The following is a 27,588-nucleotide window of genomic DNA, read 5'->3' on the forward strand; positions in this document are numbered from 1 at the left end:
TGACAATGTCGATGTGTTGTGTAGTCTGTCGGTTGTATATTACCGATATGCATAAAACAATATTGGATGAAGGTAAAGGAATTGAATATATTGGATGAAGGTAAAGGAATTGAATATATTGGATGAAGGTAAAGAATTGAATGATGAAATTGAGGAGGAAACACAATTTAGGGTTTCTTTTTATTTATTTGTGGAACTCATGGATCATGGTGGAGAAGCTGGATTTTCTCGTGGAAATGTTAGGCAAATTATCCCTGAAATGCCAGCCAGTGGAAATATGGATAATCGGGCGCCGGGTTTCAATGATCAATCAATTTGGGCAACTGAAGAAGATTATGGTTTTGGAAACGATGATTTGACTACCGACAATCCGTCCAACTCAAATTATGATGGAAGACAATCTCAAAGTCGACAAGGAAGTGAACTGCCGAATTAGATTTCCAGGATCAACTATCATGGCGGAGATTCACTTGGAAGTGTATTTGGTCGAGATTTCTGTAATCGATCTAGAGTTATTGGGAAGATGCTTTTTAAGACAAAAATTTAGAGAGAGAGAGAGAAGAGAGGCAAGAAAATTTTTTATTTTCTTAATGTTTGAAAGTCGTCGGCTGGAAAATTAGCTGGTCGGAGAATTTCGTCGGTGAGGTGGCAGAGAGAGGTGATGAGATGGAGGATGACTAGTTAACGGAATTATAACAATAACTGAAAAAGAGGGTTGTGTAGACATTTTTGATTAAGTTGGGGGATAGGCAAGAAGTTGGTCATAAAGTTGGGAGTTATTTAGGAAATAATCGATAAATTAATTGCTCCCGCATCATCTTAAGATCTCAATTGAGTTTTGCATTGGAGAGGTTTTTTCTTAAAAGAAACTCTAAAATCCAAGTATCACTTGAGATTTTATGATTGAGTCTTGCATTGGAGATGCTCCTAATACAAACATATGAAAGATATAACATCAATTCTAAGATCAATTACAACTCAAAAGGTTAATTTAAACTAAATGAAGTAGCAAAACCCTAACTGCTAAGAGATAGGAGAGAAAGATTTCATAATGGACAAGTTGGCAATCACTGATTGCTGATTCCAAAGCTACACTTGCTTCCTTCCTTCATAAGCTAGTAAGACCTTGAAACTAAATCGAAGTTCTAGATCACCACTTATCATCATCAATCATCAACTTAAATGACATAAAAGAACAAATTAGCATCTCTCACGGACCATCACTTTGATTTTTGTATTTAGGGTCAACTGGAAATGGTTTTGATTTGTTTGATTTTTTTCTTAAAATCTTTAGTCTCCCTATAAATCTATATCAATTTCTATGTTTATAGATCCATTTATGAGTATGAGTAAGAACTTAGGATTTGTGATCTAATTTTATTGATCTTGATGTGCTTGTTGAACTGCATATTTATTTAACTTTTTCTTGTATAGAGTACAATAGGTATGTCTTTTTTTCCAATTGTTATATAAACGTAGAAGATGACTATCACGGTAGCGCATCTGGTGTAGTGGTATCATAGTACCCTCCCACGGTACTGACCAGGGTTCGATTCCCTGGATGCGCATTTTTACCTTTTCATCTTTACATTAACATTTTTGAAATACCACTTTTTGTTTTTGAAATAAAATACCACATTTTCTTTAATTCTCCAACTCTTCTTTCTTTTCCCTGTAAAATCTCATCTCTATCTAGACCCAAATCTCTACAACATTCTCTTCTCCTCTTCTTCTTCTTCCTTTAACTTCTCCTTAACTATTTTCTCCTCGAACAATGGGATTGTTTTGATCAAAATGGAGAGAGAGGAAAGAAATAAAAAAAGAAAGGAATCACAAAAGGCAGTGGTAGCCGCAAAGGAAGTTTTCTTTTTAAGCAGTCGAGGACTCCTTAATTTTATTTTTCAACACTCGCAGACTCCTTTGCAGTTCGAAGACTAGACTTCACTTGTGATTTTCTTAGTTTGAACCGGAGCCTGAGGTCCACCTCGTAATGTGGCCTCATACCACGGCTTGGTGCCCAGTGAGCCAAAACCAAAGGTGTTTGAGGTTGAGACCTATCTTGGCTGGGCGGAGAAACTACTTGGCAAAACTCAACCTTCGCAAATCAGCCAAAACTATAATTTTAGATTCATCATACAACGGACCTTATCCGAGTATTAACAATTATTAGCACTCTACCACAACTTTAACAGATAAGTTTATACGTAATCAAGTTTGTATGGTTTCTGTTCTTCCTTTTGTTCTGTTATACTGTGAGAGAATAATTTTTAAAGCATTAAAAGAGACAATAGATAATGACATTAAGTTGAAAATCGATAAAAAAAGGGGCGACCACCTCCTTCTATTTGGTAGTTTTACAACTTATTCAAACCTTAGACATGAACTAAAACAGAACAATGAACTACAAGTACAGACAATGAAATAACATAATCTAGATATGCCGATTAACCTCGAGCCGCGCACTCTATATGGTTCCTAGAGCCTGGAGGATATCGTCCTTTAGATCTTCGACATCTTCCACGCCGAAACTGAACCTAACTAAATTGTCCTTGATTCCAAACACTGCTCTCCCTGCTTGGCTAAGATCCCTGTTTCAACACAAAATCAATTACCCGTAATCAACAACGATCCGTCCAACCATATGCAGAGCGAAAGAAAAGTTACTGTATTTGGTTCTTCCTTAGCAGACTTTGTTTAAAAAAATTTCAGTCATTTTCTAAATCTAAATACAAAATATTGTTCACACCTCAACGTGTGCAACAGGAATCGCATTCTGTAATGGTATTTGGTACATAAAATGCATCAGATATCACTTTCCAAGAGAAACAGGATTCCCTCCACGAGGGTTGAGGGGGTGGGTTTGCGATTCCCTTTCCATCAAATTGGTTAACCAAATAACCTATGGACCAAATCAATCTCTACTAGACCTATTCTTCACTGAATTAAATGATAAGGTACTGCGATTACCAGGAACCACATTATGAGATGTTTGTTCCTGCGTGCCAAACATGGCCCTGGAGTTCACAATAGGGACCAGGCCGGGCCCAGTAATGTTCCACGTCTCACCCACTGTTAAGTGTTAAGATGTCTAGATTTCCGAATAAGTCCACTCTGTTATCAAAACATCAGACTTCCGAGTTTGAGGTTAGCATTAGGGTTGACATATTTATATTAAAGCAGTTAGGAGGCTAAGCCCAATACTTGTGTAACTTATCCTCCCAAAACAGTTTAGCACAACCCAAAATATATGCAAGAAGGTGAAAACATTTGTTGGTCACAAAAAGGTAAGAAAAGAAGAAGAAAGAATTACCAGTAAGACATAATTGCAGGCTGATCTACGATGCTCTCACATCCACCGAAGGAAGGGGCAATGTATGGGATTTTTAAAGCATCGATGAACTTCTTTGTGGTATTCAAATCTCCAGCAATCTGAAAAAGCATATAATGTTACGTTGTTTAGTAATTAGGTTAAAAACAGTTTGAAGTTTATTAGTAGAAAAATAACACATTTTTTTTTCAAAAGAGTAGGAAAATAATAATAAGAACAATAGCCACATAAGCCCTCGTCATTTTCATTTTGATACACACCTCGAAGCTGACAACACCTCCAAAACCAGTCATTTGCTTGTTGGCAATCTTATGCTCCGGATGACTGGGCAGGCCTGGGTAATGGACATGAGTTACCTGGTAACAGAAACACCATATTAGCATTCTGAAAGGCATTCTTATGCAATTATGTGGCAAAGAAACCTTATATATTTTTTTTTTTATTTTGAGTTGTTTGAGTATTTAGATGATAGATGTAAGAACAATTCGACTGAAATTCAAACCAACTTCTTCACAGAAACAAATAGAAATCGTGGATTACCACATTGTCACAAATTTCTTTGATGTTTCGTTTTTTAACAAAGGTAAGAATAAAACAAATGAAAATTTAAGTTCTTTATCTAACAATGAGGATACTATAATACTATCAACAGCTAGTAGCAATCTAGATGAGCAGTTCAAAAACAATTGAATACCTTGGGATGTGCATCCAAAACTTCGGCAATCCTCAATGCTGTTGAGTTTTGCTGCTGTACACGAAGATGCAGTGTTTTCATGCCTCGGATGATCAGATAAGCTGCATTCTGGTAAGACAATCACACCATCAGTGTTTGCAGTGCAGTGTTTGCAGTGCAGTCAAGGGTATGGAGTGCTCAAAAGTGCACTACACCTGAATCGTATGAGGTGAAGGCGTAGTGAAAAGGAACAAGCCTGAGTGAAGCAAGTTGAAGAAGCAAAAAAATGCATAAAAGATATGTAACAAGTTTCATCCTAACTTTCGAATAACAAACAAAAGAGAGAGAAAAATAGATACGTGTTCCACAGTGGGAAGTTACCGAGGAGATTAAAATTGTTGGATTTTATGATTCTGCGTAACTCTAGGATTCTATATTGCTTAAGTTGCACTCAGGATTGAGCTTCTAGAAGTAACTCTACGGCCTACGGGTGAAAGACTAAACCTCACTCATTTCATAGAAGGCCATCAGAATACTGCATATTGTTTAAATATGGCAATAGAAATTCAGTCGAAAACATGTTTGAAATTGCTTACCGGGTTGAGAGCACCACCCATAACATGATGCAGCTTGCGAATTTTAGCAATCAATTCCTCAGAACCACTAATGCAACCTCCAAGAACCTGAAAAGTGAAAACAGAATATGATGCTTCTGTGTCACGCATACTTCTTTAACTTTTACACAGGTATATAACATAATGCAGCCAAATGATTACAGAAGAAGCAAAGTCAATAACTCACATCATTGTGTCCTCCAATAAATTTTGTAACAGAATGTAGAACAAGGTCTGCACCAAGGGCAAGTGCCTTTTGGTTCATAGGTGTGGCAAAAGTTCCATCCACACACACCAGAGTTCCTTTGCTGCGGCAAATCTTTGAAACCAACTCAATGTCAACACAACGAAGGAATGGGTTCGTTGGAGATTCTGTAAAGAAAAGCGTAACCTGCAGGAAAGTGTGCAAGAGCATAAGGATGCAATTCTCATTCAGCTAGGTAAACAGAATAGATCAGAAACCCGAAGCAACAAGCAAGCTCTTGTTCACAGTAGTTACATTATTCTGATCGAGAGCAGATTTCAGGCCATCCATGTCGGCAGGGTCGATCACTGTAACCTGCAATTTGGGGTTGATTATATTAGGTACAAAAGAGTAACATGATAGAATTGAATCTCACCCATCTTAAGTCTTAAGTAATCATCAGAATAACAAATTGATTAGCAGAGACTTGAGCAAATTCTTCTCAGTCGCATCAGCTGCAATTGGGCTAATCCAAAATAACTAAGTCGAAGAATAAAAAGGGAAACAAGCAAGGAAAAATACCGAAATATTCATGTTTGGAACAAGGAAATCATCAATGAAAATCCGTGTCTTCCTATAGCAATCAGTTGTAGTCACAATATGCCCGCCTTTCTTAACCAACGCAAACATCATGACCGTGCTCGCACACATGCCAGAAGCCATTAACACGGTTGATTCAGCTCCTTCAAGTGCACTACTCAAAGGAAAAAAGAAAATGTTTCATCCATTTATAACATCCAAAGGCATCAATCCCAGTAACCAAAATCATAACTGCAAATACAACAAATACCTAATCTTGTTCTCCGCCACCACTGTGGTTGGGTTCCCGTAACGCCCATATTCAAAACTTGCATAGCGTCCTTCCTATTGAAAAGATCAACAAGTTCATTGATCAAAACGTTAACAAAAACCTAACCAAGATATTATGAAATAATAGATCACCTTTGACAGAAAAAGCAACATAATCACATCATAAACATTAACAACGACCTAGCCAGAACATTCTATAGCACCTTCCATCTATTTTTTTTCCCTTATACACCAGAGATTCCTAGTCTCCTAGACAGACACTGAACTGGTGGCCAGAAGGACTTTGCTTGTGGTGAAGAACCTTTCATAAAGCAAGTGCCGATTACCCCTTACGTTAGACCTCTAGCCTATGGCATAGGCGCGCTGAGGAGACTCGGCAGCCTGGTCGCCTATCGCTTAATACAACATACTTTAGCATAATAAAGTGCAGAAATTGCCAAAAGAGATACTACACAACATTAAAGCATTAAAACAAGAACCTTGAAATCAACAAGCTCATCCGAGTTCTTAAACCAGTAAGCAGAAGTATTAACAATCGGGGTAGTGATTCCATCTGTAACAATTCCGCGACCTAATCTTTCACCTACACAAATCAAACAAAAAAGAAAGAAAAATGAATCATTTGGTGTTTCAAACATAACAGTGGTCAATCAAAATCTAAGTAAATAGACAGATAAACCCAACCAAACAGATTTTGGCTCCTTCAAAATCAAACTACATTCTTGTTATTCTGAATCTCAACAAAGAACAATCTAGATCATCAGAGATAGAGAGAGAGAGAAAGAGGGGATACCAGCATGAACAGCGATGCTCCCATCAGAGCGTAAAAATGAGGCCTTTAAAGCGGCCGAACCAAACAACTGTACACCATTACTACTACTACTTTTACAACTACCATCACCATTAACGTTCACCGCTTCATCAACGACAATAGGAATGTCGATCTCAGCGGCAGAAGCAACGACACTAGGAACACGAGTAATGTTGTTGTTGTTGGACCATGAAGCAGCTACAACTTGAGCAACACCGATGTTGCTACAGTTCCGGCGTGCTTTAATACTAAGTTGCCGGACAAAATTAGGAGGGAACCTGAGAATCTGAGAAGAAAGACCTGATGATAAACGAAACGATCCACAGATAGTTTTAGGTTTCCCACCGGAACTTGATTTCTCCGATCCGGAAAAATCAGGATCTGATCGGCATTCAAATGAGGGGAAAACCCTAACACAACCTGAGACCGCCATGTTAATCACACTTTCTCTCTCTCTCTCTCTCTCTCTAAAATCAGTACAGTATTTCCTTGTTTCAGTCACACTACCTAATCAAATCTTCCTGAAAGCCGCCGGTTCGTTCAGTTTTATAGAGTGCCTAACTAGACTAGACTAGGGTTTAACTGGTTGGTGCTGCCTTGGCAGCAATCTAAACGTGTACAGAATCTATGTTTGTCTGTTGGTGGTGGTGGTTGTCTTTTTAGGGTCCTCCTGTCTCTATGCTGTTCATTTGTTTTAGCACCTATACGTATAGGGTTGGTTGCTTATGGGGTGGACCAGACCGGGCTTCAAACCGGGGCTACCACGACCTGATTGAAATAATGCGGGCTGGCCCTGTGAATCAGAAAGAGTACAATTATTCACAATAGAAGTGCGTTTATGGAAATCACTAAAATTCGTGTTAAACATTCAAATTGAAGAAAAACAAAAAAAAAATACAAGTACTACTTATTGAGTTTGTTCAAGAAACATGAATATTTAAGTATATAAATCATTGGTATCCGAAAAAAAACATAGAGACAACAATAATTATAACAATTTAAATGACCAAACTCGTTATGGTTGTTTATAAATGTTTGAAAAAAAATTCGGGACCAATCAAGTAAGCCTGACGGGCTCTTGGCCACAACCTGAGCTCACTATCGGGGGAGTCCGATTGGCCCGCCGAACTCAAAATCAAGCCCGCCTCAAGATATATATCTCGGGTTGGTATGGCCTGTTCGCGGTACAAGTCTGTTAGGTAGGGTCGCCCTAAAATAGGTCGGACCAGGGCCGGTCTCAGGCCGATAAACAACACTACCTATAATAGACTAAAATTGGGTGGAATGAAATAGATCCAAAATCAACCCATATAGCACTTGTTGGAACGTGTTAGACATCATATGTCAAACTCAAAACCCAGTTGTAAATCGGACTCAAGTCACAACTTCGATTTTCAACAGAGAAAAAAAAGTCACAACTTAGATATTGAAACATCTTGCAGAATTCACATAAAAAATCACAAACACTACCTTTTTACTTCCACAATTTGTTGTCACTACAAATATAGTGAGGAGTTTTTTTTTTTTGAGTAAAATCAGAATCATTTATAAGTAGGAATTCTATCCAATACTTTACATGGTTTTGAATCTTTGACTGGGCCCAACGGCCTCACGGACCCTGTTTCTGGTTTGGCCCAGGTTTGGATTTCTTTTATTTTCACAAGAAGCTAAAAATGGATGGAATTTCCACAGGACCCATTTTCTGAAGCGATTCATCACTACTTTAGAGTCTTGGCCATTAGAAACTAAGAACAAAGCGTGGTTTAATCTCGTCTCAATCGAAGTTTTAACAAGCTATTTGATCATCCAAAGGAAATTAAACAATCTGTCTGCTTTAAGAGAAACAATCTGTCTGCTTTAGCCTTTAAGAACAAAGCGTGATTTCATATACAGAATATGACTGTTAACTAACTACATAGAGAGTTAGTTCTCTTTTCTTTTATTTATAACAAAATTTAAACAAGAGCGAAACTGTAAACCCCCACATCAAGATGAAGCTAGCGATATGCTGCTTTTTATCCTGTAGAAGCGATGAATTATCTGCAAAATGAACTGTTTTATGAGCAAATTATAAATCAAAGTAAAAATACTTGCAAGTATTTTCCATTATGAACTAGAAAGAAAGATAGCCATAACTCAGTTCCATGGTGGAGAAATTCTCAACAGAATCAAGTCAATCAACCAATACTAGTAAAACTACCATCGGTTATCGTTAAATGGGCAACCCTAAGTTCATCACTTCAGTTTATCATCATGTATCTCATCATCATACTCAACCATCACGTACAGTTGTAGCAATAAATAAACTTCAAAGGTATAACATTTGTCTTAATTACGAGATATACTCATTTACTCAAGGTCTCAAGCAAATATTAAACACAAACATCCGCTAATACTTCCATCAAAATTTTGTCTCGGAAACCATCTACATACAAGTGAAATAACCAACAGCATTTTCGTGCAACTTACAGGTCGAGGTCTAATGAAATCATTAACAAGAAAAAAAGAGATGTGACCGAAAAACAATTTTAAGTTCTTAATAAAGTCAAAACGAGTTGGAGAACATACAGAGGACCGAAGAATGAAGAAGTTGGAATCTGATTTCCGAGTTCTTTTCATTTCATGCTGGAACTGCCACAGGTCTTTTGCTATTCTTGATGCCCTTGATTGCTGCAAGAGAAAGTTTTGTTTGATTTATATCGATTAGCAGAACTTCTTAACTCGCAAATATATTTTCTACATAACCATGAAATGAGAGGCAAACGGGAAGAGAAGTTTTTTTTAGATAGGCGGAAGATATGAGATAAGTTTGGTCAAGTTTCAAGTTCTAATTTAAAGAAAAAAAGTGAAACTGGGATTATAAAATTGATCAATAAAAACCAAACTCATTCGCAACTCGCAAGTAATAATAAGAGAAGAAGAAAGGTCATGCCTTCTGCATAATCTTTAGCTCCAAAGACAGCAGAGCCAGCAACTAAAGCATTTGCACCAGCTTCAATCACCTGACAACAGAGTCAATGTTCCGTTGAGTCGACTTGTGATCATATTTAAAAGAGCACTAAGATAAACTTAACCTTGATTATTACATTTCTAAAGCATTTTATGACGTTTAATAGATTTCACATTGTTTTCAATCTTTTGGGCTAAATTTTTTTTTGCCCTCAGTCCCTTGACATACTCCAATAAGCCCTTCCCATGGATGAAATCAGAAATTAGGGGGCTTGTTTATGCATGCTAATCTTATGGGTTGACCCGTGCTAACTAGTGTACACCCAGAATGTTTAACCTATTAGGCTACCTCGAAGAAACTACTAATTGGCTGAACCGAGCTACAATGTAGCCTGGGTCAGCCGTCAGCTAACTAGTCGCCCTGCTTCCAACAAGATAGTGCATATTTTCTAGATCGCCGGTCTGTGTACTATATCTTTGAGGTTTAGTGTTCATCTTCGACTTCCCTAACACTTTCTGATCGTTTGATGAACAATAATTGAAAGTTATATTCCTCCATGTAGAAGCACGAGCAGATAACTAAGAATAGTAAGAAGTTCGAATATTGTACCTTATATGCATTTTTCGGGGTTACACCACCATCCACTTCTATCCATGGATTGACTCCCTGCATACTCAGCATTTTAGGGTGCGCCAAAATTTCCAGATCAAACAATTCACTTATAAAGATAAAAAGAGAAGAAACAAAGTTAATAACACAAATGAATTATGTTTCACTCTCACATTACCTTCTCAACGCACATTCTCCTCAAGTCAGAGATTTTCTTCACTTGGCTTTCAATAAAACTCTGCCCACCAAATCCAGGGTTCACAGACATAATCAAGACAAGATCAACCACTGTTCACAAGCCAAAAGAAAAAAAGCAAAATCGTTAATGAAAGGTGATTGGGATGGAGCCTCTATTTGACACTTAGGAGTTAGGATCATCCAGGAGTTGCTTTTATTACATTTTCGAGATTGGAAGACGCAAATGTCTGATAAATGGTTGTATGATACTATGATCCAAAAGGGTCAAAACAGGAGGTCAAGCAGAGGGAGATATAGCACACCCGGAATTTCATAATTCTTCGGTTTGGAGAAGGACAGTAGAAAGCAATGTTCGCCACAATATTATGTTTCATGTTGCAACTGATGTTAGCTCTATAACTCAATTTTGACCAAACTAGCATTACCAATTAGTGAACAGAACTTTAAATAAAGAAGTCACGAATTTCAACTTTGATAGATTTAGCAGCCTTACCATCAAGTACATATTCTATGGTACTTAAGGGAGTGCCAGGATTCAGGACAACTCCAGCTTTAGCTCCCAGACTCTTAATCTGAATCACGATATGAAAGATAAGAATAACCTAACTTGGATTATATTGGAAAAATGGAGAGCTCGTAGATAATTCACTGTACCTGATTGACCGTTCGATGCAAATGAATAGTAGAGGCCTGCTCACAGTGAACACTTACAATATCTGCCCCAGCCTTGATAAAATCAGGCACCCGTTGTTCGGGTTCCACAATCATCTACAAAGTTTATTCTGATTAGTAACATTTCCATCCTTAACATAAACCCCAGACAAAAGCACATCACGTGAAGAGAAAATACCAAATGTACGTCTAACGGTAGATCTGTCACTGGGCGAAGTGCGTCAACCACAAGAGGTCCAATTGTAATATTCGGCACGAAACGGCCATCCATGACATCAACATGAATCCAATCACAGCCAGCCAATTCAACTGCTTTTACCTAGAAAAGTAATACTACAAAATTGGTCACCCATTTCATCTCTAAGACTTGAACCATATAATGGTTTATAAAATTTAACTTAAACAAACTAACTTCTGCAATTGAAACACCTAATTGAAATAATGTCATCTTAGAGCTAATGGAAGTTTTGAGTCAAACCTGCTCGCCTAACTTCGCAAAATTGGCTGATAGAATAGAAGGAGATACAATAATATCACTTTTCGAGAACTTATCGACACGGGAAGCCTTGATTGCAGTTCGCGATGTTCTCCTGAATTTAGAAACGGAAAAAACATCAGAGTTGAATTACAAACTTCATCCAACTTAACCCGCAATTCATGAATTCGTTATCATATAAGTATACAAACTGATCTTGAACCAATGATCTCGCAAAGACAATATACTCAAGTATTTTCGGGTGAGTGGGTTTTACTAGACATGGTTTGATATGTACTCTAACAACTAACTAGTTCTAGGGGACTTCCAAACTTATATGAAATGGTAATCAAATTATATTTCCACAAAGGTATTCAAGTTAATTGTTTAAACTCAGCTAGCCATAATCACAAACACTAAACATACAACTTTGAAGATCATATTTAGTCATACCCAAACATGAAATCTTCAATAACAAACATGAAATTCCACAAATTCTTCAAAACCCATTAAATTTTCTCGAAAAGGGTTTCACTGTATCCTCCTAAATTACCCAATAAGCCAAAGAATCCATCAAAACAAACTCAAAGGATAAAAAAGGACAGGAAGTAATGAAGATTAATAAAAATCCCACCTTGTCAAGTTAAACGAAGAGGGAGGAGAAGAAAGAGTGAGTTTTTGAAGCTTAAGACCACCACAACCACTACCAAATCCATTAATTTGGGTTGTTGAACACAAAGAAGCTGCTGTTCCAGACATTTTCCCTCTCTTAAAAAGTAAAGTTGGTGAAGATAATTTTGGGTTTCTTTCTTCTTCTTCTTTCAGTTCTCACCAATCTCTCAATTTGAGTCATTAAAACCAGACCATACAACAAATTTTGTTTGCCAGGTATGCAGTTAACTTATCTTTCCCATTTTAATGTTGACTTTTGCATCAAAAAGTTATACACATTTTTTAAAGTTAGTTTCAATAATGAATTTTGTCCATTAGATCAGAGTGGTCAAATGTCTAAGCTAATCTAATGGGTAATATATTTTCGTAGAGAAATCCCTTTTATATCACACAAATCCAATTCAAAGTCTTTTTTTTTTTTTTTGTTGAAGGGAAATCCAATTCAAAGTCTTTCAATATAAATAGGATTTTGACCTTGACTGCAAGACCATGGTTCTCTTATTTAACTTCTTCACAGGAGCATCACAAATTTACAACTACCAATGTGAAATTACTTTACAACAAAATGTAATCTTATTCTTTTTTATCTTTCTTTCAAAATGTTTTCTGTCATGTTCTCTTTTATCTCATTGACTCTTCAAAAAAAGTCGCGGAATGAATGTCGGCAACCTTCAACTTACTTTTTCTTTTATTTTCTTGTTGTCTCTCCTACACCACTACCATCAGAACCACCATTATCTTTTTCTCCCCGTCCACCAACGACTTTTTCAGACGAGAGGAAAGAGAGAAAAAACATTAAGGATTTTTTTTAAACTAAAAAAAAAAGAAAAGAAAAAGAAATATTGATGGTTAAGTTTGACTAACAGAAACATAGTACTGAGGGATAAAATTAGAATTAATCCCTCAATACTAGAACTAATCCTTTTCTCTCTCTCTTCTCCTCTATCTGCCTCTCTTCCACTCTCTCTTCTTCCCCTCTCCCTTTTTTTTGTTACAGTTCCGGCGAATGAGTTTTCCCTTCGCTGGAACCCTTCGCTTAGATAATGAGAGAGGGAGAGAGGATAAGAGGAGAGAGGGAAGAAAAGAGAACGAAGAGAGAACCCTGTTGATGGTGATCGCCAGCATTAGTGGTGGAAGTCGTCGAAATCCGGTGGAGGTCGTCGGAGTTCTAGTAGAGGTGAGAGGAGAAGAAGAAAGAATAAAAAATTGAAAGGATGATGTTTGGAGGAAACAAAAAGAATTTGTTTCCACCCAAAACTTATTGCTCCGAAAACTTTGCTTATTTTCCCATAACACTGACTTTTTTTTTTACTGTGAAAAGTCAGTTCAAAATGATAACAAAGATTAGGGTGGTGTTTTCTGTCCTTTTTTTGTTGAAAGTGGTGTTTACTGTATTAGAAAAATAACTTATAAAGCTCATTTTTAAGATATTGCGAAGTATTTGAAAGTCACGGGTCTAAAACTCAGATAGCTGGCCAAATATGAAGGTGTCCTTCGTGTTTTATCGTGTACTATGAATTTTAGTTGGGGTGATCACAGTTTTCTCATAAAATGCATAATTAAATTGGTGCTTAAATCAAAAACAAAACTATCAAACCTATCTATAATGACATGCTAGATTGCTAGGGTGAAATCATAGTAATTTATGCATCAAAAGTTTGATGGATACATGTATATTTTAGTTGTCTTCTCCTTATCTTCAATGGTTGGATATAGTAAGAAATAAATTTGGATATTTTTCCAAAACAAAGCAATAAATATAAAAGGAATCTTTAAAACTGTAAACGGTTCCTTAGTTTTGTACCTTTCTTCTTTCTTAAAGTAGAGGCAACCTTTGCCGTACAGAGTATCCTAAATCGGTGGACGGTTGTTCAGTTGCCGATCATTTTTGGCTCAACAACGATTTCATCCGTAATTTTAATCTAGTGATGGTCGGACCAATTTGGTTCAATCCACTTTTTCACTCCCTTAGTATGTTTTTTCTTACAAAATTGTGGAACTTGGGAAAAAGAAATCTAAGTTGTGGATGAAATAAAACATGAAATGCCTTCAAAAATCGGCTAAGATAACTGCTATATCAGAATTTCCTCTCATATTAGTGATAACAGACCAACGTCACGACCTCGTCGAAAACAGATAAATATACAACAAAGAAGATGAAAGGCCTTGGACTCGGACAGAGATGGGAACCATGAAGACACACATGCCATTGACAAAGCTCACATAGCCGACCATATCTCGATTACATTTTCTTTAACTGAAGTAAACCTCCGTTGAAGCTTCCAAATAGCCAGACTGTAGAACGGTCGTTCCATATCACTGGAGTCTAACATAACTATGCCTTGCTAGTCTTCCTCGATATCTGCCCCTACTCATCTTTGCTATCGTCTTCGTCATAGTAATTGAAGGGTAGCGGGACTGACTTGAAAGCTCGGAATTTCCCTACATTATTCAAGTGCTCATTCTCCAACCTACAGTGACGAACAACCCAATTTCCATTACTGAAACTCATAACAGCGTAAACTAAAAAGAGAGGTAATGGGAAGAGTAAAAGGACCACATAACATGACATTTATGTATACATATTAGGTGAACTCATCTGGATACGTATAATTTGACATGGCACATATGGTGAGTCATGTGGTTAGACAATGTGTTCGTATGTTGGAGTGAAATGAAAAGAGACATTACCGAAAGAAATTCCACATTCCTCGACGAAGGATTTCAAGACAAGCTACTATTGTTGTCAACGCCACCGGATGCAAGAATGACACGTGAAAGTTTAAAACTGATTGCAACCAAGCGAGTCTCAGTATGATATTCAACACCTGCGAGTTCCAAAAAGTACCTAAAAACTTCAGTTTCGAAAAAGATAAGAAAACGATTCATGACTCAATAATCAAAAAGGTTTCATTGTTATCACCATGGCGGCAAAGTAGACACGAGTATGTGAGATGAGTAGCTTGTCTCTCAACCAAGGGTTCTTTGAATGTCGTTGAAGAAGTCCCCAATCCTTGACAATGTCCCAGTAGGTACTCATGATTGCTGCAATTGCTGAGCTAACAGCAGCTAGTACTCTCCAATTCGTTCCCTTTCTAAAATCGTAACCTGTCCTCATTATGACTGCAATTATTGTAAGAAGGTATTTTAATCCGTTGTACGCCTGTGCCACATCTTTCTCTTCGAGCAAGCGACGAAAACACTGTACCAATCGATTTAGATTCAGAAAATCAGCCTCAGAGTCAGATTCAGAAAAAAGAAACTTTCGCCTTAACTATGTTATGTTATGCTAGACAATAAAACTAAAAAATCAGATTGCAACTTTAATACACAAACGTGCTAGAGCAAATCAACATATAAAAGAAGATGAGAATGAAAAACTGGTTGGGCCAGGTGGTCAACGCCACTTGGTAAATTTCTTATATGGCCGTGAAGTCAAGTGTTGAAATCACTCCAAAAGACATTCCTTACTCTTAATTTTCTCGAGTAGGCCTTTCTCCTGAGAATTATCCTATGGGACAAGAGTGTGTGTGTGTGTGTGTGTGTTCAAGGCTTCAAGCCCGACTCCTGTTATACAAATTCTAAGCCAGAAGATGCAAGTTGGCCTTCCAATTAAGCAACACCTTGTCAATCGGAGAAAAAAAAGGATGAAAATGATATTAGGCTGAATTAATTATACCTGGAGCAACCGGGACCAGTACGGTAGAACAGCTACGATGAAGTAAAATGAATTATAGATACTGCTTTTGCGGCAACTGTTCTGTCTCTTGGTGAAGTCACCCCAACCATAGTAGCAAATATAAAACTCGAGACTCCTAATGGCTTGTACCTAAAGTGCGAGGACATTAAACACTTGCTCAACCACGGAGCAGAGATAACATTACTTTTCTAATCAAGAAACAACAATTTCGAAGATATGATACCTGGCTAGTTAGTTGATCTGCCAAGAAAAAGTCAATGAGAGTAACCTGCAAATGAAGAAAGTTGTAATCAAAGCAATCTCCGTCTCTCTTAAGTTCACAATTTTTGCTTCATTTGATTACCTTGTAGAATGGAGCACAGATACACCGAAATATGGATTTGACAAGGAACATCCGACTTGAACGATATATGATATTTAAGGGGCAAAGAGTTATAGCAAGTACAAGCTGCACATAAAAAGGGTAACTCGTTAGGAGCTAATTATTCTGATTTTGCAAAATAGATACTTCTCTGGGTTTTTTTTGGGTTCTCCGAGTACGACTTGTTTATTTCAGGGTCACAATAATCATTTCAGACAATGGACTCTTAATAATGGAACCGAAGGCCTGAAATCCGACTCGAGTCAACTCAGATCTGAAATTGAAAAAAAAACAAAGGCCACCTTAATATTGTTAAAAGAAGAGTCTCAGGATCTCACTGTAACTAAGCCCAAGGGAACCAATTCAGTAAATGCTTGGTATTTATGAGTGCCTGGATCCATCTCCATGTCTAGGTTTGTTAGAGCACCAGCCAATGCAAGTAACGACAAACCAGCACTAACGAGAAAGACTTCTCGGTAGCCCAATTCTGTCCCTTGCTTGAAACCAAATATAAATGGATAGTTCACTCGATAGTGCTTCCATAAGAATATGTTCACGGCGTACATGAGCATATGTAGGATAACATATGCAAACAAACTGAAACAAAGCAAAAAAAAATCTTTCAGTAAACAAACAAAGAAACTAGTAAAAGATCAAACTGAAGCAGTTCGGGTCATTTTCTTGCTTGCCTGTATAGTGGAAATATGTTTTCCATGTACTGAAATCTTCCCTCCTTATTCATAATTCTTCTAGCATGTATAATCAGAACGAGAGCCACTAGAAGAGCCGCCGTGCAACCAGAAAAGAAGCCTGATAGAAATGGATAGAGAACAAAATGAAGCAGGAACTACCTCACAAATGTTTAAAAGAAGCAACGGTTAAAACTCACCTAGAAAGAATGTTGTTTTATGCTTCCCTTTCTTTGCTTGTGGTCTCAAGCATTTCATGCCTTTTCTGCGGTTTGAGTTCGAGAAGTGCTTAATGAAGGTGGACTCTGTCCTCTCCAAGAGAGTTGTAATCTGTGAAGAAATAGGTGGGGAAAACATTAGTTCCTAGATAAAATTACTACATGAACAGTAAGTCACATTAACTCTGGTCACCGATTACTGCAATTGTAAACAATAATCTTGTTCTTAAGTAGGTCAAAAGTATTCGGGCTCGGTTTGTTTTCGCTGTGAGATTTCTTAAGTGCTTCCAACTTTCCTTTTCGACAATTCAAAAGTATTCCTCGAGTTGCTTCCTCAAATCCGTTTTGAGGTCAGTTGCTTGTGAGAAAAGACACCTTCTCATTTTTCTATGAAACAAAAAGATTATAAAGAAAGTAATTTTATCTACCAAGAAAAGCATCAGGAACTCGGCCCCAACTCCCATTAGTTCATTAGTACAAAATTGTGAAGATTTTTCGTTATAAATAAAGCGATGTTTAAAATCAGGGGGAAGGATAAATATGAACACCCGGTCTCAATAATTTCATTTTTGAAGTTCCTATAAGAAATAGACTAAGCAATGTTGTTAAAGAACGATTATTAAATAGGTTGAGGTACCTCGTCCGAGCTGCCAAGGTAAGAACTATCAACTGCTTTTAGGTAAGATCTAGAAGCATCTCTTGAAGCAACCTGCATTAATGGCACAAAATACAACAAATAAAACTAAAATTCTCCTCACCACTAATTTTAGTGTAAGTTAAGAGCGCAATAAAAGGTAAGGAGTCTGACCTTATCATATTTTTTCATGACCTTGGAGAGCGCCAATAGATTCATATAACTGGTCCATTCATCAGAAAAAATCAACTAATTAAAGCAAGTTTAATTTCAAGCTTAAGTCTAAGGAGGGTTGTTCTGATCTCCTTACCTATAACGTTTTAGAAGGCGAAGCTTCAAATGAAACTCAATAAAAACCTGTTTCAGTTGTACTTCGACTTGCTTTAACTCCTTTTTACTATATGTCAACTCCTCAGCTTTAGTATCCTTGAAAACAGCTCTTATGGTTGACTTTGGAGTTTCAAGAGTGTTGTTGATCTTCACATGTTCTAGAATTTCTAGTTGATTTGTTCCATAAATACTGATCGAGTTGTTTCTTCCGTCCATAGCCTCGTTGGACTTCTCCGTGTTTTCTCCGTTGAGTTCCATTTCTTGTATCACAACCATATGCTCGTGCTCTGCACATTTAATGAAACTCAATCATAACCTAAATGAAAGAAAGCTTAGCCTAAATGACTAAATCTAAGGATATTATGATTTTCTTATCGATCAATCAAATAAGTTTAATATCTACTTGTAAAATCATAATCTTGAAAACGAATGTAGCTACCTAGATTAATACTTACTCGGCATTCTTGGGCTACTCGGTGTTGAGACAGTTGTTGATGTGGCCAAGATAGCAGTAGCTAGATTTCTAACTGCATTAGACAAGTCCAAATTCGGATTGTCCACCTTGATCCTCAATGCAATCAAAGCATTCATTTGTTTATTTAGCACTGACGCCTCCCCGATAACCTCCTCCACCTTATCCTTATAAAACTTATTAACTTTATTGAATTCATGATCGAGTGTCTTAAAGAATAAGATTTCGTGCTCATTTAGTTCTTCAGATGAATCGACAAACTTGGTTTCATAATTCACATCAGAGGTTTCTCCATTAACTGCATTCACGGCTATAAATTGATCTTCGATATCTCCTTTGGGACTCATTTTATATTGTCCGTGTAGCCCACTAAAAGCTCGATATAACGTCATATCTCGTCTCAGTGCTTTTGGGTTAGTTTTAAGCTCTTTCTGCTTGAACTTTAGGATCTCCTTTAACAGTGTCTTCAGATATCTATGATCAATGTAAGCTTCCTTCCACTCAGGTAACATCTGGGATGAAAACTCCTTCCCAAACTTCATCTCGTCGTTCGTCACAAATCTATGTTTGTTGATTTCTGATTTTTAACTACACCTCTATGGAGTTGGGAGTTCTTGAGTTCTTTTTAAGTACCTCAAACTGGAGGACTAATCCAAAATAGAATAATGTGGATTAAGTAACAAAAGAGGGGATTTTTCGACTAAATTTGGCATTGATAATTTGCCCAAAAAATTGTAATGGGGGTTCTGATCAGTTGAACTTTCCCCTCATTCATTGCCTGGAAAAGTAAGATGGAACTAATTACCTGAAAATTTTATCCAAATCCAACTTAATCTACACTAATTGAAATCAAAACATCAAATCCCACAACATGGGTAGTTGGGTAATCATCTCAATCTATATTAAGATTACTTCATACATAATCATATAATTAAAAAAAACTTAGAACCCTTTTCCAGTGAAGGAAGAAAGAAAACCTTCCTTACCCACACATCAAAATCCCCTCAATACTTCAAAATCATTACCATAGGTTACTTAGTTTAGCACTGAACACAATGAGAAAAGAAGAACAGAAGAAGTGTACCTTACTGTTTGGTGGGTAGTGAATCAAGGAGACATTGCTGATCTTTCTCTCTCCTCTCTCTTAAATTGAGAAGTAGCAACATTGATTCTGCATTTATGGTTTCATTCTCTCGATCTCTGTCTCCCTCTCTCTCATTCAATAAATGCTAAATGGAGTATGACATATTAAATAAAAAAAAGTGCATGTGGTTACATCCATCCCGAGGCCATGTTACAAGTTGTTTTTTTCTTTGTCATCCACATTCAAGGTTAATTTCATTTACTCCTCCAAATGTTACCAACTCACATTTTTGCCCTCTTAACTAACCGTTTCTATAAAAAATTGTCACTGGATCTGGAATGATATTCTATTTGTCTCGTTGCTATTCTTATTGTACCTGTAAATTTTATTAGATTGATATCATCAATTTTTGTTTAGGTTTGACTGAAGGAGGAATACGGTGTAAGATGAATTTGATACCAACCGTGATTGGGTGACTCCGTATCTCCTTTCTCAATGTTTAGGGGTCATGTAGAGAAAAACGTAGAAGTGAGAGAAAGAGAAAAAAGAATAAATAAAATAGAGAAAGGAGCGCAAAGGATAAATCCCCAAAAAAAAGAAATTGAGGTTAACATCTTTTTATGAAAATAATTAACTATGGAGCCAAAGAAGCCCGATGTACAATGGAAGTGGCTAAATAAGTAAGTTGGTCACATGTAGGGACTAAATTGAGAACCGACCCTCTTCCAAATAATTCCAAAATGAAACAAATATTATATGTACCAAGTGCAAAATAGTTGTTTAAACAAAAAAAAAAGTGCAAAATAGTTGTATTATTAAATGACAATTCCTGCTTTTGGGCATTTTTTTCGTGATTCACATCTATTATCTGTAGATTCAAAATACAACAAGATTTTTAAATCTATCAGGAACGTGAGCCACCAGAGTTATCTTAGTAATTCAATGACATCGTTGATATATAAATCGTATTTTCTCTTCAAGTACAGTCTAGCTAATATTCTATTATGCTTGTGTCAGTCCAAACAAACACGATTTACATATTTATATGTAAATTAAGATAAATCACTTGGACTAAACATGTAATCCTTTTAAAAATTAAAACCATTTTACCTTATCATATATTATAAACAAATAAATAAACACTAAACTGAAAATGAGTATCATTTTTCTCGAGGGACTACAGCCTAGAGAAAAGATATAATAGGAGAAGAAAATTTAAAATAAAACTCTTTCTCAAAAGAATTGAAGATGAGATCCCATTCTCACTTCTTTTTTTTTGTTAAGAGCCCATTCTCACTTCTTGAGGGAACTTCTTCACCTAACTTGCACTCTTTCATGTGTATAAAGGAAACAGTGTAAAAAGGTATCATACTATATTAAAATGTTGCCCTACTCATCGTGTATTCATCCCACAAGAAGCCAAGCCAAAAGCATTCTTTCTATTCCTTTTTTTCATATTCATTCTTTCTTTGAACATTAAAAACATGGTTATGAGTTGTAAGTTTAAACTTTTTCCTCAAAAGAGTTGTCACTTTCTCAAAGTTCACCTACCTATCAATTTCTTTTCTTTTCTATGACATTCCATGTTAAGATGCATCTTTTGTCTTTAATTCAGTAAGGGCCGGTCGTGGCCCAAAGCGAGCAAAACCTCGCCTTGGCCACAAAATTTGGGGGCCTCCCAGCTGTTATTTTGCTCTGAAACAAACGTTCACTATTTTGAAGGATATGGGTCGCTAGCTCGTTTTGAGCCGTGAAATTTGAGGCCTCCCGACTAATATTATGTTTTAAAACGCAGTTTGAAAGTACCCATTAAAGGAATTTTAAGAGCCCGATGGTTTAAAACGAATATGGGGCCACCAAACCCATTTATAAGGAACCGAGCAGCACCTCTCCACCTTGACCTTTTCTAATTAATTACAGTAAATTTTCTTTTGTTCTTCCTCAGTTCCTCCTATCCTCCCCATCTTACTTTCAAATTTGTAACCCAAACTAATAGGTCAAGCTTAAGGAAATTCTTTTTTCTCAAATTGCTTGCCCCTAAAATCATTAACTTTTTAATCTCTTCATTTTTCAACTTCAAGAATCAAGAAGTTGTTGGTATTTTTGTATCTTCAAGTCCTTAAGTAATCTTTAATGTTTTAACTTAAAACTCATATCGGATCATTCAAGAGTAGATTCGAGCAATGTCCAAAGTACGAAATTAGTTTTTTGTTTGATTTGTATAAGTAAAATTCTACAGAAGATGGGAATTTGAAAGGTTCATGTGTTTGTCTTCAAACTTTTTTAAGACAAATGAATCATATGATATAGATGGATCATACTTGTTTCTAGAAGTGCACTTGTTGAGACAACTTACACTGAAAGAGATTAGAAGACTAACTAAAGTGTTAAGTTATTTGAAAGATACGAAGGAGTATTATCGAAATGCATGGGTTGCTTATATAATTTTGTTAACCATACCTATTACCGTTGTTTTTGCAGAAATAAGTTTCTCAAAATTGAAGTTGATTAAGTCGTATATAATCAATTATGTCACAAGAAAGGTTAAATGTGTTGCCTATTTTGTATATTGAGAAAAATATAGCCGACACACTGGTTATTCAACTATTATTAGTACTTTTTTATCTAACAATGCAAAAAGAACAATGTTGAAATGATTGTTTTATCACAACTTTTTTGCTACATAATTAAAATGAAAGCATTCACGCTATTAATAGATTTTTGCAATATAATTTTACGACTTTCTATAATCGAAAGGGGCCACATTTATAAACCTCGCTTCGGGACACAAAAAATTCAGGGCCGACCTTTCACTTATAACTTTGTTGGTTTTGTTGTAACCAATCACACATGAAAGGAAGTTGCAGGAGAATTCAAATTCCTTCAATCAAGATCAATAGATGAAGGGGCAAAGAATCATGGCATAAAACACCTGTTTTTGGAAAGAGAGTCACTGAATATTTGCAACTTTTTGCATGTCAATCAAAACTCCGTTTATTGGACAATTAAACATGTGCTTCACCAAATCAAGACTCAAGCTTCATCCTTTACTTCTATTGTTTTTTTATATGTAAGTAGGAAGTTAAATAGCAAAACCCGTAGTCTTGCTATTAACTCTAGGAACTCTGGCTTAGGTCTCTCCATTTGTTTTTCTAACCGCTCCTCTCCTCATCATAACTCTGTATCCCAAACTACTATTTTGAAATAGCTGTTATGGTTGATCAGAAAAAAAAAAAAAAAAAACATGTTCTTCATAAGAATTAATTCGGTTGGCGATTGGACACCGATGTGAGGAAGAGATGTGAGAAATATGACTAATGAAGATAAATATGAGAGATAAAAAGGAAGAAGAAAGTGAAGATGGTGATAAGAGTAGACAAACGAAGAAGAACACATTCCCTTTGGCCAACAGAAAAAGGAAAGAAAAGGAAAAAGAAGATGAAGAAGGCCGTGTTAGGCAAGGCCAAACGTGAGGCAAAGCTAACAAATTTTGTCTTATGCCACCAAATTTTTGAGCCCCCAAAATTGTACTTAGTAAAATTTCAATTTCAAGGTAACTAAAAGAATAAATGTGACTAACCCAGGCCCATGACCAACGAAAAGACTGCATCCAACATTATGTAGATGTGGCGTGGGGTTAAAATTTGAAATGAGAAAGAGTAAATCCCAACATTATGCCCTACAGATACAATCGTTGAAATGTGACATCCACATTTGATCCATCCCCGGATTTGGCAACATAGAAGTGTCTCTCGAACATCCACTAGTGAGTCACACATATACACATAGTTAAAGTTTCTGAAGTCTTGGCAAAATATACCTACATATATAAAAGTATAGGACCCCATGTAAATGTTTGTTTTGCTTCTGATCATAAAAGTTAAGGCTGATTGTGGTGGCGGCCCCGTGGGTGACCGTAATAAGGAACAATTATTTTCTTTTCTTTTTTTTCTTTTCTTTTATGTTTGTATTGTATTAAGAAAAAAAACACTTGGGTTGGAGTCTTGAGATTGACAGGAAAACTTGGTCCAGATGAGAGACCCAAGTCAAGAAGTGTAGGGGCTTAGGCAAGTAAACTTGGGCCCTCTGTAATTTCTCCAACATGTTAGGCTTTATTCACTTCTTTTTCAGATTGGGCTCCAAGAGTCATTACTATACATCATGAATGATATACGCAATACGTCATGGGTTTAGATGAACACTATCAATTAAGACATTTTTGGATCCTAAAAGTCATATAAAGACTCTAAAGGTCATTTTGTCACGTGAAAATACCAACACTTTATGAGCTTAAGAAGAAGTGTCAAACCACTGTACCAAAAAATGGTGGGTGGACTTTATTCATTTATATATTGGTCACGTGGAAATACCAAATATCACAATAATAGTATGAAAAAAAAAAGATGAAGCATAAGAAGTAAAAAATGGTGGGTGGACTTTATTCATCATTTCTTTCTCCTCCATCTCTGGTACCTCATCTTCTCGCCACCTCATTATCTTCACCGGCGAAGGTCGCCGACCATCCAATGTTCCGGTCGGCGACCTTTAAACTTAAAAAAATCTGTTCTTCTTCTTCTTCCTCTCTCTCTCTCTTGTTTTCTCTCTCTTCTTCTTTCTCCCTCTTCCCTTCTCTCTCTCTATATACTGGCCAGCGAAGGGGGGAACCCTTCACCGGCCGTAGGTTTGGGTGTTTGTTTCTCCATAAATTGTAAATGGAAGTATTTTTTGAGTATATATCACCCAACAAGTCCAATACCATGAGTACCGCATCTTGATAGTAAAGGTGTTATCGGCAACAATATCTCTTTGTATTGAAAGTTAAAAGGTAGAATTTAACATCCCAAACCTATCAATTTCGTTCCAATATCACAGTATAAGGATTCAGATCTGAATCTATTGAATACTTAGGTACTTGTTATTTTTCGGGTTTGAAATTTTAAATCATTTTTATCACTGTTTAATAAGGTTGCATTCAGCGAAAACCAATGACCTAAAGTCGAGGTTTGACAATAAGAAAGAAGCTAGCCTTTCATAATGAATTTTATAATGTCAGCACTTGGTTGCCCAAGTGTTTTAAAGTGTTGACATATACTCCAAGAGTCTCTGGCATTCCCGTGTTCGATCCCTAGAGAAAGTGGAATCATTGGATTATTGAATTTGAGATTATTAGGGTATAAATAATGTAGTTAGACTTTAAGTCATAGTTTAGTTGGGCTTTAGGTATGTTCTTGTCAAATTTGGCAGCATAGTGCTTATCACATCTTTGATGTATCAGCGCCATTGTAATGACTATCCTATATCGTAGTCAATTTCCAAAAAATCAAAAAAATATTTATAATGAATTGGTTATAAGATTTGACGACAATTCATTCAGAAGATCTCATGCAATTACCATAAAAATCACAATCAATTTTTGTTATTAGTTCGTTACAGTAAATACGTGCCAATATAACGGCCTCTCAGAAACATATTTCGTAATAATAATCTCAGTAAATACGCGCCAATATTATTTCGCCGCAGTTAACGATTTTTCAAATTTATCGAGAGATTATGTCCCTTATTTGAAAGAAGTCTTATGTCCCTTATTTGAAGAAGTCATTTTCACCTTTACTATTGTCTGTGACAACTTGAAACAGAACATTTACTAATATTATCTTTGATTTTGTCATCTATACTCCTAACAAACTCATTTAAAATATGTTTGTCATTTACAAAGTTGGAGCAGGCACCTGCCAGGCCTTTGATGTGTCACAACTACATCAATGTGTGGAAGTAGAACTAGGTTTCCGCTAGTGAATCTAATGATTAGTTCGAGGATCCCTAGGGTTTCGGTTTTAGGGTGTGTATGTTTTCGGGTATAAAAAGAGTGACGCCGTTTTTACCTTCATCCGGCAGCAAACCAGTGATGAAGAAACCCTAGAATTTCACTCAACCAAAAATGAAGCAGTAACTTTCATTACAGAAATTTACAGTTGAAGAAGAAGAACATCAAATCCCAATTCAATCAGATCAACTCGATAAGCAACTCTTTCTCTTCTATCTCTTCTTTTTCAAATTCTTCATTTAGAACTATAAAAATTTGATCTTTTTATAGTTCAAAAAAAAAATCATGAATAAGATGATCAAAAAGACCAAATCTAATTATTTATCAAATGATATATTGTTTGATAATATCTTTCCTAGGCTTCCCCTGAAATCCAATTTCAAATTTAGATGCATATCAAAGTTATGGAATTCTTTACTCACTATGAAACTTGATCATTTGAATCCATGGATTCTATTTTACCGTGACCATTCAATCTCATCATCTTTTCTTCATTCATATCTTCAATTTATAATTCATCATATTGGGTATTCATTTAAATTTCTTTACTCTGAATTAGAGCAAAAATTAGACATTGTTGCTAGTAGTAATGGTTTAATTCTTTGTGCTTCACAAAACCTATCTTGTATAACAAAGTATTTTGTTTGTAATCCATTAATCAAAAAATGGGTTTCTATTACTCCTATTCATATGGATTCTACTTCTCAATTAAGTGGAATTATCTCTGATTCTTCATCTTCTTCTTCTTTCAAGGTAATTTGTATACCTGATTTTCGTAATCCATCTTATAAGTTCCTTATTGAAATCTTCTACTCTGATTTGGGTAAATGGGTATCTTATAAAGTTTCTTCTCCTCAATTAGTCACTTGGAAATTTCCTATCAATCATAATATGGTTTATCATAATGGGTTTTTGTATTGGTTTGATCACAAGAATAGAATAGTTGCTTATGATCTTAAGAACAATGACATTGGTGTTCGACGTGGTCGAACTAGGCAAAGTACTCGTCGCTTTAGGGACGATTATACTCAGTGTCATTTGATTAATTTGCCTGAGGATATAGATGAAGGTGATTATCTTTCACATTTTCATGAACGTCTTGGAGTTTCAGAAGGGTTTCTTTGTTACTGTAAAGTTGATCGAAGAAGAATGAGTTTGAGTATGTGGGTTCTCATGGAGGTTCACGATTCTTCTATAGGTCAAACACCAGAAAGGGTTTGGAATTTGGTTCATAAAGATATTGAACTGAAAGATGTTTTAGTAGATCATGAAGATACTAAAGTTACTGATCAAGTTGTTGTTAGATCTTTAAAACCTTTAGCTTTTAGTCCCGAGGATCGAAATGTGGTGATTTTAGCTTGTAATGCTCACATTTTGGAATATAATATGGAGACTAGAAAATCCGAATTGCATCGAAAACCTTCTTCGGATTCTAGTTCTTTATGTTATACTGGTATTAATTTTTCGCCTGTTTTAGTAACGCCAAGGCCGACGGTACTTAAACCAGCTACTTGGGATGCATCTGAGACTATAAAACACCGAACTCCATCCCTATGATCGAAAGTTTGTTATCGTACTTACCGACTGAAGTTCTTATCTTTGTCTTTGTTATTTTGTTGTTTTATTTATACTTTTTTCTTTGTTGAATGATTGTTTTATTTATACTTTGATATACATTAACTTGTGAAATAATTTTGGCTATTTCATTTGATGTGATAGTACTAAAATGGCTATGTCATTTTGGAACAATTCTTCTCTTTTATTTTATTTTGAAGTATTGTATTGGGAAAAGATTTTTTTTTTTTTTTGAGTCAAAGTAATATCTATTGATAGAAATTAAGGATATTACAATGCGAGAGAGTGCAAGAAGAAAGACAATTGAAATTACAAGTATTTGTCTTTCTAGAGGTACTAGCCAGGTTATGGGCTGACATATTAAACCTCCTATTCACAAACAAAAAAGTGACATGATCAAACGAAGACACTAAGTTCTTGACATGCTTCAAAACATGTTTGGCAGTCCAATGTATCGAGTTATGACGGCCATTCAAAAAGTTTGAGACATTTGTCGAGTCTCCCTCCAAAATAAGTCGACGTACATTGGGTTGGGATCTTGATAGTGAAAAGAAAACTTGGTCCAAGTGAGAGACTAAAGTCAAGAGGTGTTTGGGGCTTAGGCAAAGTAAACTTGGGCCCTTTGTAATCTCCCCAATATGTTTC

At 36.1% G+C, this 27,588-nt stretch overlaps 4 protein-coding genes and 1 non-coding gene across 8 annotated transcripts; 2 read left to right on the plus strand and 3 right to left on the minus strand.

Moving 5' to 3' along the window:
* Positions 1 to 1,497: 1,497 nt before the first annotated feature.
* TRNAG-CCC (transfer RNA glycine (anticodon CCC)) lies at positions 1,498 to 1,568 on the plus strand. The gene has a single exon. It is a non-coding gene; the product is annotated as a tRNA-Gly (tRNA).
* Positions 1,569 to 2,275: 707 nt separating this feature from the next.
* Positions 2,276 to 7,176, minus strand: LOC147553068 (cystathionine gamma-synthase 1, chloroplastic-like). The gene is made up of 11 exons (XM_086666385.1): positions 6,463 to 7,176; positions 6,149 to 6,252; positions 5,650 to 5,723; positions 5,382 to 5,553; positions 5,115 to 5,174; positions 4,803 to 5,006; positions 4,598 to 4,684; positions 4,023 to 4,130; positions 3,589 to 3,684; positions 3,311 to 3,429; positions 2,276 to 2,588 (listed from the first exon to the last, which is right to left on the minus strand). The coding sequence occupies exons 1-11, from the start codon at positions 6,911 to 6,913 to the stop codon at positions 2,465 to 2,467; spliced, it is 1,599 nt and encodes a 532-aa protein (XP_086522511.1). The 5' UTR covers positions 6,914 to 7,176; the 3' UTR covers positions 2,276 to 2,464.
* Positions 7,177 to 8,313: 1,137 nt separating this feature from the next.
* On the minus strand, positions 8,314 to 12,444 carry LOC147553069 (ribulose-phosphate 3-epimerase, chloroplastic-like). Of its 2 annotated transcripts, none has more exons than XM_086669901.1 (10): positions 12,019 to 12,444; positions 11,388 to 11,499; positions 11,088 to 11,228; positions 10,892 to 11,005; positions 10,731 to 10,809; positions 10,218 to 10,327; positions 10,040 to 10,096; positions 9,413 to 9,482; positions 9,049 to 9,150; positions 8,314 to 8,520 (listed from the first exon to the last, which is right to left on the minus strand). In XM_086669901.1, exons 1-9 carry the CDS (start codon positions 12,141 to 12,143, stop codon positions 9,101 to 9,103), a joined length of 858 nt encoding a protein of 285 aa, XP_086526027.1. In that variant the 5' UTR covers positions 12,144 to 12,444; the 3' UTR covers positions 8,314 to 8,520; positions 9,049 to 9,100. The 2 variants fall into 2 exon arrangements, with proteins under 2 accessions (XP_086526027.1, XP_086526028.1); XM_086669902.1 differs by having other exon boundaries at positions 8,314 to 8,532; positions 12,019 to 12,411.
* A 1,656-nt stretch (positions 12,445 to 14,100) lies between these two features.
* Positions 14,101 to 19,736, minus strand: LOC147553070 (phosphate transporter PHO1 homolog 7-like). 3 transcript variants are annotated; one of them, XM_086669903.1, is made up of 14 exons: positions 19,545 to 19,736; positions 18,444 to 19,238; positions 17,969 to 18,275; positions 17,833 to 17,881; positions 17,662 to 17,733; positions 17,007 to 17,136; positions 16,807 to 16,927; positions 16,456 to 16,714; positions 16,100 to 16,204; positions 15,980 to 16,024; positions 15,736 to 15,885; positions 14,980 to 15,258; positions 14,748 to 14,884; positions 14,101 to 14,527 (listed from the first exon to the last, which is right to left on the minus strand). In XM_086669903.1, exons 2-14 carry the CDS (start codon positions 19,000 to 19,002, stop codon positions 14,425 to 14,427), a joined length of 2,316 nt encoding a protein of 771 aa, XP_086526029.1. In that variant the 5' UTR covers positions 19,003 to 19,238; positions 19,545 to 19,736; the 3' UTR covers positions 14,101 to 14,424. The 3 variants fall into 3 exon arrangements, with proteins under 3 accessions (XP_086526029.1, XP_086526030.1, XP_086526031.1); XM_086669904.1 differs by having other exon boundaries at positions 18,444 to 19,265; positions 19,545 to 19,707; XM_086669905.1 differs by having other exon boundaries at positions 19,550 to 19,684.
* Positions 19,737 to 25,277: 5,541 nt separating this feature from the next.
* Positions 25,278 to 27,114, plus strand: LOC147553071 (putative F-box protein At3g23970). Its single transcript, XM_086669906.1, has one exon. The coding sequence runs from the start codon at positions 25,654 to 25,656 to the stop codon at positions 26,923 to 26,925; it is 1,272 nt and encodes a 423-aa protein (XP_086526032.1). The 5' UTR covers positions 25,278 to 25,653; the 3' UTR covers positions 26,926 to 27,114.
* Positions 27,115 to 27,588: the final 474 nt, after the last annotated feature.

The sequence above is a fragment of the Eschscholzia californica genome, unplaced genomic scaffold (genome assembly GCF_041429995.1).
Source record: "Eschscholzia californica isolate CP2 unplaced genomic scaffold, dmEscCali1.0.p SCAF_3, whole genome shotgun sequence".
NCBI classification, from domain to species: Eukaryota; Viridiplantae; Streptophyta; class Magnoliopsida; order Ranunculales; family Papaveraceae; genus Eschscholzia; species Eschscholzia californica.